Source organism: Monopterus albus, unplaced genomic scaffold (genome assembly GCF_001952655.1).
Source record: "Monopterus albus unplaced genomic scaffold, M_albus_1.0 scaffold50.1, whole genome shotgun sequence".
In the NCBI taxonomy this organism is placed as follows: domain Eukaryota; kingdom Metazoa; phylum Chordata; class Actinopteri; order Synbranchiformes; family Synbranchidae; genus Monopterus; species Monopterus albus.
Window position 1 is genome coordinate 2,190,534 of NW_018127930.1, and position 13,109 is coordinate 2,203,642.

The 13,109-nt window shown below is 39.1% G+C and overlaps 1 protein-coding gene across 1 annotated transcript in view; it reads right to left on the minus strand.

The window, feature by feature from the left end:
• Positions 1-1,417: 1,417 nt before the first annotated feature.
• The window catches only part of LOC109960823 (ectonucleoside triphosphate diphosphohydrolase 2-like), a 23,939-nt gene continuing 12,247 nt past the window's right edge, over positions 1,418-13,109 (minus strand). Inside the window, exons 2-9 of the mRNA XM_020601200.1 lie at positions 11,738-11,855; positions 10,490-10,640; positions 8,177-8,336; positions 7,377-7,604; positions 5,663-5,932; positions 4,768-4,887; positions 4,472-4,606; positions 1,418-2,453 (exon numbers count right to left, since the gene is read on the minus strand). Coding sequence (XP_020456856.1) covers positions 2,238-2,453; positions 4,472-4,606; positions 4,768-4,887; positions 5,663-5,932; positions 7,377-7,604; positions 8,177-8,336; positions 10,490-10,640; positions 11,738-11,855 — 1,398 coding nt within the window. The 3' untranslated portion in view covers positions 1,418-2,237. The remainder of the gene's footprint in view (positions 2,454-4,471; positions 4,607-4,767; positions 4,888-5,662; positions 5,933-7,376; positions 7,605-8,176; positions 8,337-10,489; positions 10,641-11,737; positions 11,856-13,109) is intronic.

Genomic DNA, 13,109 nt, shown 5'->3' on the forward strand with positions numbered 1-13,109 from the left:
AATTAACCCAATAATTTACTAGTAACTGCTTTCACTGTAATTCAAATGGAATTTTCTCCGCCTCAACTTGGAGAGCACACACTGGTGAGGTTTGAACTGCTCTTAAACATACTCTAAGAACCATGGCTTCCATTGCATCTAGCTCCAGATTTTGCTGCCAAAGCATAAGCAATACTATAACCAGTCATTGATCTTATTGAAGCTATTGTATATATCAATTTCAGAGATACAAAAGCAGCTCCCCAGTTTAACCCTGTTAAACATGACATTAAATACTTTTTTCCATTTACTAATCACATTTTCCACATTCTCTCCAGGTTAACCTGCTATTGAGATGAGTTGTTTCCATAATGCCCCATCATCTGCAAATAAAGATATCCTCATAGCTATTGGTATATTTTCAAAAATATATTTTATTGTAATAGAAAATCATGTTGGACTTATCACACTAGCCTGAGGTGTGCCATTTTCCACCACATATTTATTTGATATTTTTTGTCCCTATTTTTGAACCTGAATAGATCTTCCTTTAAAAAACAAAGGCCGCCAATCAGCTGCAAGGTCTGAACCCAGAACCTTCCTATGATGCATCAATGCTAACTACTTAACCACAGTGCCACCCCAACATTCAACCAGTACCGTTAATTTATAAAAACATTATCATTGCACAAGTTAGGCTAGGAGAAGCAGATGTTACCATACAGCTGGTTTATTGTCAGTCAGGTGATCCCCTCAAAGGCCATGGGTCTGGGAGGCTGCTGAGAGAGCAAAATGTGTGCATGCGAATGATTCAAGAACTCTGCTCTATGAGATGCCAGCTATCTGTAATGTTTATATTGTGAAACAAAAAAGAAATGTATTTTTATTTTTGTTCTTTAACTATAATCCCAGTTACTGAAGTATCACTACTTTGCTTTTTCAAATAAATCCATCACATGTAATCATTAGCCCCCTCCCTGTGACACAAGGTTTATAAGAAATACAACTTGCTCATAATGACAGTTTTTAAAGAGACTACTCCACAGAGCTTCAATGTGCCCAGAGCCTGGATTCTGTTTCTGTCAACAAATATTTATAATATGCAAACAGCCCCTGTTCACCATGTCGGTAAGGTTCTGATGAGTTTGATTTGATTTGATTTATTCTTTTAAGCATGTAAAGACAGTTGATATGTCAACACACATAATTTTACACATATCCAACAAATGCTAATCCAATAGCAATTTGCTTATACCCAGTACATGCTTGAATGGAGTAGGAAGAAGTCAGACTTATCCAGTCCTACCCCCTGACATCATCTTACCATCATTGGTTTGCAAGCAGTATCTCTACATAAATAATTCTCTTCTACACCACACAAGTAATATACTAAAAAATGTATAACAGAGTGTTAACATTCTTACATAATTACATTCTTAAATAATTATCTTCTACACCACACAAATAACATACTAAAGAATTATTGCAAAGTGTTAACATTCAGTTATTCTAGCAGAATAACATGAAAAAATAGCCACCTAAAAACAATACTGAATACAAAACACAGGGAGTCCTTCACCTGCTAGTGATCTCCACAGTGCCATTGCTTTAATGTGACACTGCCTCAGAGTATACCCACACATTCTGCAAAAAACAAGAAATAGATTTTTTTGTACATAGCATATAATCCAAAATTGGTTTGACTTAAAATCTCAAGAGCACCGTCTTCACTGTGGTAGGAATAGGAGTAAGAAAAATATACAGAATGAAACTGCAGAGTATTACCTTTACAATGATACCATGAATATGCATGAACTGTAATGGATTCTGGAATTACAGTCACCTTAAACGGAGAATAAAATACAAGAGGACATGTACGTATTCATGACATGATTGTTAAGAGGGTTCATTAAACCTACAGGGCAGTCGCATAATGTTTGGTCATGTTTTTCCACTGTGTTGGTTCCGTCCACTACATGACTACAAATGTCAAAAAACAGACTAGTTAAGCTGCCTCTATGTTTAGAATGATTGTCCTGTTGCATTCACCTAAAACTGAGATGTATAAAAGGAGCTACAGGTCCTACATTGTACACCCATTATAAAGTGAACACCTGTACAGTGAAGTTCAAATTCAGCTCTTTAATCTCACAGTCAGTATCATTTCAGGTCCAGTGTGTTGGAGTACAGAGCCAAAGCAAACAAGCATGTATAACTGTCCTATTCTTTTCTGCCTGCACTGTATGTTGCTGCAGTATCTAGATGGCGCTTTCACTGCCTCCTTTCTTCTTCCTATTATGAGCTCGGAGTATGATGAAGACCAGGACTGCAACAAGGAGAAGAACAAAGAGAAAGATGAGTGCACCCCATGCTCCTGGGGTCAGGGCCTTCCTCAGCTCCAGTCTCTCTGCCGGCAGCAAGTTGCTCAAACTCAGCATGTAGCCCAGAGCCCAACCCACCGAGGTGTCACCTGCCTGCAGGATCAGCAACGAAACAAGTCAAATCAAATCAAATTTTATTTGTATAGCACCAAATCACAACAAAAGTCATCTCATCTCAGGACACTTTACATAGTAAGGTCTAGACCTTACTGTTATCACTATTATTACAGAGAGAAAACCCAACAAATCCCCCTTGAGCAAGCACTTGGCGACAGTGGGGAGGAAAAACTCCCTTTAACGGAAGAAACCTTTGACAGACCCTGGCTCTTGGTGGTCGGCCTTCGGCCTTCGGCCTCGACCGGTTGGGGTGAGTGGATAGAGGAGAGAGAAAAGAAGAAAAGCAACAGGACACAACAAACAATCAAACACTGGTCAGGTTGATGTGGCCGGTGACTACTAATCAGAAACATAGAGCTCCAGAGCCAGGGCAACCTGTAGAAAGGTACAGGGAGAAAGAGAGAGAGAGAGAGAAGACACACTACAAGAGAGAGGAGACACAAAGTTAATGATGTGTAATGGTGGCATATAGAAGCATGGGGAAAGAGGAAAGGAGAGGAGAGGAAAGGGGAGGGGAGGAGAGAAACTCGGAGCATCATGGCCCCCCCAGCAGCCTAGGCCTATAGCAGCATAAATAAGGGAAGGCTCAGGGTCACTTGAGCCCTAACTATAAGCTTTATCAAAAAGGAAAGTCTTAAGTCTAATCTTAAAGGTAGAAAGGGTGTCCGCCTCCCGAATTGAGACTGGGAGTTGGTTCCATAGGAGACAAGCTTGATAGCTAAAGGCTCTGCCTCCCATTCTACTTCTGTGGACTCTAGGAACCACAAGTAAACCTGCACTCTGAGAGCGAAGTGCTCTGTTAGGATGATAAGGCTCTACGAGGTCTTTAAGATACGATGGAGCCTTGTCATTAAGGGCTTTGTATGTTAGGAGAAGGATTTTAAATTCTATTCTGAATTTTACAGGGAGCCAGTGGAGAGAAGCTAATATGGGAGAGATATGATCTCTCTTGCTAGTTCCTGTCAGTACTCTGGCTGCAGCATTTTGGATTAACGGGAGGCTTTTTAGGGAATTATTGGGACATCCTGATAGTAAAGAGTTACAGTAGTCCAGCCTGGAACTAACAAATGCATGGACCAGTTTTTTAGCATCACTTTGAGACAGGATGCTCCTAATTTTTGCAATATTGCGCAGGTGAAAGAAGGCAGATCTAGAGACTTGGTTTATGTGTGATTTAAAGAACATATTCTGATCAAAGATGACTCCAAGGTTCCTCACAGTAGTACTGGAGGCAAGAGCTATGTCATCTAAAGTAACTATATGATTAGACAGCAGATTTCTAAGGTTTTCAGGCCCAAGCACAATAACGTCAGTTCTGTCAGAGTTTAGAAGTAAGAAGTTGCAGGTCATCCAGGCCTTTATGTCTTTAAGACATGCTTGAAGTTTGACCACCTGATCTGATTCATTTGGTTTCATAGATAAATATAACTGAGTATCATCTGCATAGAAATGGAAATTTATGTTGTGCTTCCTGATAATATTGCCTAAAGGGAGCATGTATAAAGTGAAGAGAATTGGACCTAACACAGAGCCCTGTGGAACGCCGTGACTAACTTCAGTTTGTGTGGAACATTCGTCATTAACATGAACAAATTGGGGAGATTGGATATTGGTTTATAATTAGCTAGGACACCTGGGTCAAGAGTAGAGGTTTAATTACTGTAACTTTAAAAGACTGTGGAACATAACCTGTTAATAGAGAGAGGTTAATCAGATCTAGTATGGATGTGTTGATTAGGGGAAAGACGTCTTTGAGCAGCCTGGTCGGGATGGGGTCCAGGAGACATGTTGATGATTTAGATGAAGCAATTGTTGAGGTCAACTCAGAGAGATCTATAGGAGAGAAGTAGTCCAAGTATAAATGAGGTCTCACAGATGTTTCTAAAGCCACTGTAGTAGATGGCACATCCATGAAAGCAGCTGTACCCTGGAGAGCAAGTAAGTGGAAAACAAGCCTTTACTTTTTGAACAAGTGCATACAATGAGGCTTTCACCTTTTTCTGGAAGGAAATGTGTGGGAATGAAGTCTCACTGAAGCCGTAGCCTCTCAACATGAGAACCTTTACAAACACAGAGGAAGCACAGTAATCCTGCAAACGAGGCCTTTGCTCTGGAGCGAGACGCAACATCTAGAAGAAAAGCAAAAAAAAGTTAACATGTTTACTGTAAATGCAATAGGTAAAATTTAAAATGACCACCAGAATTTTTGCACACATTCCAACACTCACAGATGTACAGACACAAATGACGTATTCTAAATAAACAGAACAAGAGTAGAATAGAACTTTACTTCATTGAAGTTCATCCTGCACACTACTCTGGTGGCCTCCTCCAGTTGCGAGGGAGTGTTCACAGTGATGCCGGTGACACGTTGAAGGAAGGAGTGAATGTAGAAGAAGGCAGAGAAAGCCTGACATGACAGAACAAAAAACAAAACTCAGACTTCAGTGATTAGCAGTACATGGGCAGATTATTTAGTTCTGAGAGCAAGAGAATGAAACATGCATGACCTGTGTACAACATCAATGCACATTTTGAGACTCATGTTGTGTTAGTTATAGTTAATTCATTGTTTCCAAGCATCACAAGGTTGGGCTACACAAAGCTCATTACATATAGTCATCCATTTATTCATTAACTCTTCTGAAATACTTGTACTTTGAGTATTTACATGTTTCTACCTTCCCTATACTACTGTACATTTCAGGAAAATATACATATTTTGTACTCTACCATTTATGTGGAAGAAGGTTTTGCATAGTATATGATGATGTTAGGAATTTAATAAAGTGATATTAATATTGTTGATTTACATGGTTGAGGAATGATTGAATTCTTTTTATGCTTTTTTTGTACACAATGACCTGAGTTTATTTCTAGGGCAGGACTTCTACTTGTGTTCTTGCATACAGTATAAGTAACAGGAGGTTATGTGTCAGACTATTTCTTGGCTGGGATCAGTAACTTGTTGTGCTGGCTGCCTGGTCCCAGCCAAGAAATAGTTCAGCTATTCTGTTGGATAGTATTTAACGTTAGCTACATATCTCATCTTTGACATATGCAATACAGTAAAGACAACTCTCTAAATATCCCTGCTCACCCCGTGTACAGGCTGGAATTCAGTGTATAATGCTGACGCTGTGTACAGTCTCTCTGTGTCAATTATTTCCACCAGCCTTTCTTACCATGAAGCGACCGGTGACATTTGGCTGAAACACTTTGTCGAAGGAACACTGGGAGAAGGAGCAGCCGTCAAAGGAGAAGATCTCGGACACGTTGCCCAGACAGTGTTCGTAATGTCCGGTACCTCGTATTATCAAAAAGGCCTGGGGTTTGTAGGAGCTGGGTTTGTATTTTGTTGTACATGGAGATTTGAATATACTGCTGAAATGTAAAGTTCTGCTGTGGCCGGCAGGGTAGCAGGGGTGATCAACAGACTCCGAGTAATTCTGAGACTGAGAGAGTGAGAGACAGAGTTACTCGACACATTCCCTCAACAAACCCATTAAAATACTATCAGAATTATTTATTATATTTCCTAATATGTATGGCTGATAATGAGTGATGTTATTGGGAGATTATAGTTTATCGTAGATACAGCCCAGACCATAAATATCTGGACAGTTACTTGGGTTTGATTTTTCAGATCATCCTTGCAGGATTAACGATACAGAGGAAGAATTCCAGAGACAAGCCAGTTTTACTCTAATAAGATAAAAAGTGGCTTCTATAGATTTTGAATAAAGTGAGTGACCAGAGTAGAGAGTATTATCTAAAGCCTCAAACAAACAAACAAACAAAACACATTCTGTCAGTTATGGAAAAATATGTTGCTGCTATTTGAAGTAAGTTCAAGAATTAGAAGCAGCTGAAATGTAGATATTATTGTAGAATGACCCTTGTTTGTTTGCTCATCAAAATGTTAATAGAACTGTGTTAAAATGCATTCTTCAGCTAAACAGGGGAGATGTGGTGAAACCTCAGGGGTGTTGCCCAGTGTGGCCACTAGGTGGGCTACAGGACAGAGGGGTACTTGAATGTGTACTGTATATGTAGATGCAGTGTGGCTAACAAACATGCTGGAAAGTTCCCTCTGTAGTCCAGTGCCATGGTGTTTGTAATGAGACATTTACCACGCTGGCTGCTCACCATTTTAAGGAAAACAACTATTCTGTTTCCCAACTTTAAAAAGGTGATGAAAGAAAAGTGGTAATCTAGACAAACTAATGCTGCAACATACAGCATGAGCTCTGGTAGATTTTTAGATTGAATGCTATGTCTACGGCTGTTTTAAGTTTCCTTTCCTGTAACCACTTGTAGGGTACTTTCTTAACAGTTTTGTCTTTCACTACTTCAGATGGTTTCCCATTTGATCCACATTAATAACCCCTCACTTCCGTAACTTATTTTGTTTGTGTAAATTGGACACATCCTATAATTTGGGTGTGCAAACTGTCTTAGCTGTGCTTTGGATTCTCACTTAGGTTATATGCACCACAAATCCTACTTCTTTCTCTTTGTCTGACAGCGATGTTCTTTACCTCTACTCTAAGATATACTACTATCAAATCTTCCAAACTTGTTTAATCACATAATTATTCATTAATTTGCATTTTTAAAGTCATATTTATTTCACCTTTATTGTGTTGGTTAAAAACCTTCTTGTGTGTAATTGCATTGTATCACCTGGACTCACTTTTTTGTGTTGTACGCGTGTTAAAAATACAAAAGAAAAGTGTTAAAATTATGTCTGCATGTGCATATTGTACTGTAAATATCTTATTATATAAATACAGTAAAAAAGATCAATAATAACAAAATCCACATTCTGCTTGTAAAACAAAGAAAATATACAGGTGGATTTGCTTTTATGGAGCATGAAGACAGTGTTGCATTCACCTTCACTATATGGGCCAGCAGTCTCTGGAGGGCCTGGTCCTGCCCGTAGCACAGGAAGCTGTGTGTGTACAGAGAGTACTCCTGGCCATAAAGATGCAGTTTCATCATGTCCTGTTTGTCCTCTATTCCCTCCTGAGTTGCAAATGTTATCTGGGTGGACGCTCCACCAAAATCAAGCGCCCCCACCGTGGGTCTGCCAGTACTGAGCCAGTGCCCCACAAGACCATACTGCAAAAGAGTAATAACCAAAACTTTAAAGAGTAACTGTCCATTTCCACTGACGTGTTTAAACAATGGCAGGCTTCCTGAAGACACCAGACTCAGTGGTGCTTAACCTCTAGAGTCCTGAGCTTTGGAAACCCAAGCTGTGCGGTCCTCATATGAGGACGCAGGGACTCTAGAGGTTATGGAAAGAAGGGGGAATTTTACTAGCTTAGTCTGCTCTAATCTAAATGTCCCCAGGGACGAAGAGTGATATTTGTATGATCATCAGTGTCGGACACACCACTAAGTGTCATCAGTCACTCTCTAAATCTCCTGTCAAAAAATCTTTGCAACAATTAAAACCATTAAAACTAGAAATGATTAAAACAAACTACACAGTAAAAATGTTTCTGTTGGTTTTAGCACCATTCTGACAGAAACAAATACAACAGCTGTCATTGGCCCCTTGATGCAGTACACTGAAGATTTCTAAATAAAATCTGTAAATTCCCTGTGGTCCTTCAGAGAAAAACACTTTTGCATACTAATTAAAGTTTTTCAACTGCAAAAAACACACTTCAAACAAGCATTATTACCTTTATAAAGTTCTCTAAGAGATAGTTGACGGTGACCCAGCCGTACGCCCCCTCTTCTTGACCACTCAGTATGGTTGCTCCTTGGTAGCTGAAAGGGTACGACTGGATTTTGTAGCCCACTTCCTGCAAAATCTGAGTCGACTGCACTGGATTGGAAATACTTATTGGGAGAAAAGATAGACTGTCACAAGCTCCTGCTACAGCAGAAGGTATCTTTTATGGACATTCATTAAGAAGTTGCATGAGCAAAATGCTACTGATTGTTCAAAACTCAGCAGTTTTTATGAGTCTTGATAATTTCTCACTGCTTTATTGCCCCAAGCTGCAGGTTTCATTCATGGCCTCAACAAGATGTGAATCACCCAGATCTTCCTTTGAAAGTGTTACAATAAAATCAGACACAGGACCAGATGCCTGGTTTAAATGTTTAGAAAAAGTCATCCTCTACATCGGGATTAAATGGTGTGTAAAACCAAAAATATCTTCACATTTCTGTCTGTAAATGAAGAATTTATTTGGAGTAAAACCTCTGTATTTTTCAAAGCACTGGAAAGATGAACCAAGACAGTTTTTTGTGGATTTCACTTTCTTTTTATCAAGTTTGCTAACAGTTTAATGATGAAATGTTAAACAGGTTTGTCTAGGGAAGAGATTCATTTGAATTCAGGTGGTTTTATTTTACATCTGTACAAATATTTTTCTGACATTCTGAGTGTTTTTTGTGAAATTCATTAATCTTGTGTAGATTAAAATGCAAAAAAACAAAACCCAACTCCCCTGCCTGCATTTTTGATTATTGTTATAAGCAAAAGAGTGAAAAAATATTTAGTGTACTGCTAGTAAACTGAAATTTTACAAGGCCTGCTGATAAACAGGACTTTATTCTCTCTTTTGTTCATCAAGCAGGCCAGGGTTTTTTTCAGAGTCTCCCTGAAATGTGGACAAGGTGAAAGCACACAAGCGTGGGTCACCAGATGGCGAGACATATGGAACCTGTATCTTCAAGTTTAAAAAAAGTCATTTGAACCCAGTGTGATGGTTTGACTTACTGAAAAACAAGTCGCAGTAGGACTGTGAATTAAATTCAGAGTGGAAACAGCCAAAATACGAAAATGCAGACTTGAGACAAGATTTTAAAAAGTATTTGAAATAAATCATTATTATGTATATCTGTGTTAATAAACTGCCTGCTTATTAATTTAAAGGAGCTCGTCTCTGGCCTGCTACTTTACTCATCTCTACCACTCCTTTGAAGCTAGAACTGGTCCAGTAGCTCAAAATTCTGTTTTATAGTGATGCAAATGCTACAGAATGATTTACATCTTCATCTACTGCCACTGAGTGACTGGGGAGCTGTTTTCTGATGCATATTTGTATAAAGATAAACCTCACATACTCATATTTGAATAAATGTAAACTGATCTCAACTCCATTCTGCTCTGCAGCTTTGTGTCTCTAACACTAGTGCCTCTCTGTGTTTGTACATGTATGTCTGAACATAATATCTCTGTTCCGTGCTCCTAAAGCTTCATGTTCTGTCCTGCCCGATAATCAGTCTGATACTAGGAAGAATAAGAGGAAGATAGAGAAGAAACATTTAACAAGAGCAAACCTGACCCAGGAATAGTTAGTTCATTTTTGCTTGCAGCATACTATTTCTACCTCCTATGGAATTAAATACTACATAGTACTCCTGAAGTCTGATGTGTGTTTGTGTTCCCTCATTTAATCAGAGAAAAGATGAGTACATACAGGGCTCATATCTTAACAGACACTGGCCATATACTATACAACCAAAGTATTGTTTACCTTGGCTATATAGATCATTTTTTTAGTTCATAAAAAAGTGAAGCCTACAAAAAGTTACTTATTACCAGCACCTAAATATTATGAAACAATATACATGATGTCAGAGATGTTTGGTATGTTACTATAAAGACAAATACCTGTATAGTCAATACAACTCTGGTAAAGAAAACGTGGTTAACACAAGCAGTACAATTTTTTTGTGATATTCATCTATATTGTTATCCTGCAAGGGCTAACAGGCAACAATGCCATTAATATGAATTTATTGATCAGCCTCTGATGTCATAGTTGCATTGTTCATTCATAGTCACAGATAAACTGCAGACTCCACAGCTATAATGAAAAGAAAATGCTTACCAGCATCTGAATTAACAATGGTTTCAAATTCCTTAACAATGATATTAATTAATAATTTTAATTGGTGTCCTGGAATAAAGGTGAATTAAGTGGAAGAAAAACTAAGTCACCTAAAGACAGAACAAAAACAGACAGAGACTGACTCACTGCAAAAGCCTCATGCCAGCTGTGGCTCCGAGGTACACAGGTGTGAGCTGGTGTCTTTCTTTGGGGATGTCCTTCACTGCCTGGTCCAGACATGCCTCTAAGCTCTGCCCTGCTACTCCCTGCTGGCCTGCATAGCTGGAGATCCCTCCTCCTGCGTGAGTGAGGAACAGGATAACAGAAAAACCGATGATTACATAATGGAATTGTAGAATCTGGTTCTTATGGTTGCACAAAGCAGTGTTAGCTGATGTGACTATGATGCAAACTGATCGCGCCTATAAGACTATCAGTGTCCCGGCTACTGAGCTGGTGGAAAAAACTACGACATGACACAGCTGTGGGTGAATTTTGACATTAATCACTCAGTGTGGTGAAAGTGAAAAATCAGCTTATTACTTAGTCCTTACTGTTACCAGAAGCCCCCGATTATAGATCTTGTAAAATGGCAGTGAAAAAAAAAATGCTGCAAACATTTAAGGAACCTTATAGCACTTTAAAGATCTGCTTTAAAGTCAGCTTCTGTTACAATCATAAAACGTGACAGTGTACACACCATGTTCATGACTAAGTAGGAAAAAATATGTGTTTATCTAGGCCAAAAAATATAAGGATCATTTGGCAGGACAGGAACGGCAAACCACAGAGTTCAACGTTGACTCACTCCTGATTCACGATCGCCCGAGACAAAGATTTGCTTCACTTGCTGCAGTGTGGTAATATAATCCCTTCACAGGGAAGCAGCTGGCACCATTTCAGATCCCACATGCTGCTTGATATAATGATGGCTCAGTACATAAATCACAGGACTTTCCCTTTGGTCAGCAGGGTTCAATGCAGCGTGTAACAGTTTTTCTTTTTTACCTAACCAAGTAGTTTTTGTGCCTAAACCTAACCAAGTAGCCTGTTTGAAAAAAAAAACATAATGAAACTGTAACAGCATGTTTGTGACAGTTTCCATGATGATGGAGTGCCGGTACACATGCTGTTGTGTTTATGACTGTTGTCATTACAAGGTCAGTCTGTAAAGCTTGCCAGTGCAACATATATTGTTGTTATTGTTGGCAGAGTTCTTGCAATTCCGTCTGCCAAAGTAGGAGCGCTATTTCAGGAGCTACTCCTCTGGGTCGTACTGTATGAGATGGAAGGGGCAAATGACCATATGGGTTGTATAGGTTGGAAGACGTGTTGGTACATACAGGAGTATTGGTATCAGAGTGTTTGATATACATGGGTTTTTGGTGGACCTACCATCAACATGACATTCACTGTGCTGGGTGACCACGCCTGTGCCATTTTGCTTGTCTGCTGGCCACTTGTATATATACAAAGCTGTGTGCGATGATCCAGCATCCAGGACAATCCCATACTGCAGAAAAACAAAGAAAAATAAAAATCAGAAGGTAAACATAGAGAGAGTTAACCATTGTTCACAATTGGTTCTACGGAGGGTGCACTGAACGTGACAGTGAACATGACAAAAGACCAAAAATGATATTTGCAGTCGTAGCTTTCTGACTTGAATGTTGACATCTGAAAGCATTTGGCTGTAGACCAACTAATGCTGTTTATCTTCACATTTTCAGCACTGGTGTTATATTACACAACTACATATTTCCTGCGTGGAGACAATTTTATTCACCTATAAACCCTCAGGACTATAAGATATTTTAATAATGGACACTTTCATCTTTGTAGGACAAAAGACAAAATGTCTGTCCTTGTGCTTATTTATTTTCGGTGAAGCACTCCTATAGGTTCCATCTTTATGACATTGCTGATTAAGGTGAGCACTCTGACCTTTGGCTTTGTCGTTGTACTGTGTATACAGGATTTGCACATTTTTGAAATATGAATTTTCTATCTGAATAGTCTCCCTTAAAATCCAGGTCAAGTTTTTGCTCCAGTTCTTTTCACCCAATTTGTGTGGTGATTAAAATGACACTTTTTTGAATAGTGAACATATAACATGCTCATTTTGCAGCACAAACTAACAAAATGTAGGCTACATATTAAGAAAACTATGGGAGTGCTCTTGAGATGTGTTCACGTACTGAGGGCAACAATCAGTTCAACATGTGGAAACCTTTGAACCTGTGACCTGTCAACTTTCCTGGTTTTCTGACGTTAAACCATAGATGACAGCAGTGAAATCTGAGATCCTCGTTATAATTTTCCCTGTGTTACTGATCTGTCAATCTAGGAACTTTGTACTGTTCAAGTTCACGCTGAAGCATTTCAGTGAATACTGTTATTAGTTTATTCTTTTTAAAGCTGTATTCTGCCTCTCTATTAATAGACCTTAGGGTTAGGGGTACTAGTATGTGATCAATTAATGAAAAAATTAATGTTGAGTCGATGTGTAACGTCGCTAAAACAATGTCGGACTCCATATTTTTCTCTGGACCCCTACCCAATGTGACCAGTGATGACATGTTTAGCCGCATGTCGTCATTCAACCGCTGGCTGTCTAGGTGGTGCCCAGAAAATAACGTGGGCTTCATAGACAACTGGAAAACATTTTGGGGAAAACCTGGTCTGATTAGCAGAGACGGCATCCATCCCACTTTGGGTGGTGCGGCTCTCTTATCTAGAAATCTGGACGAGTTTGTTTTACAACCTA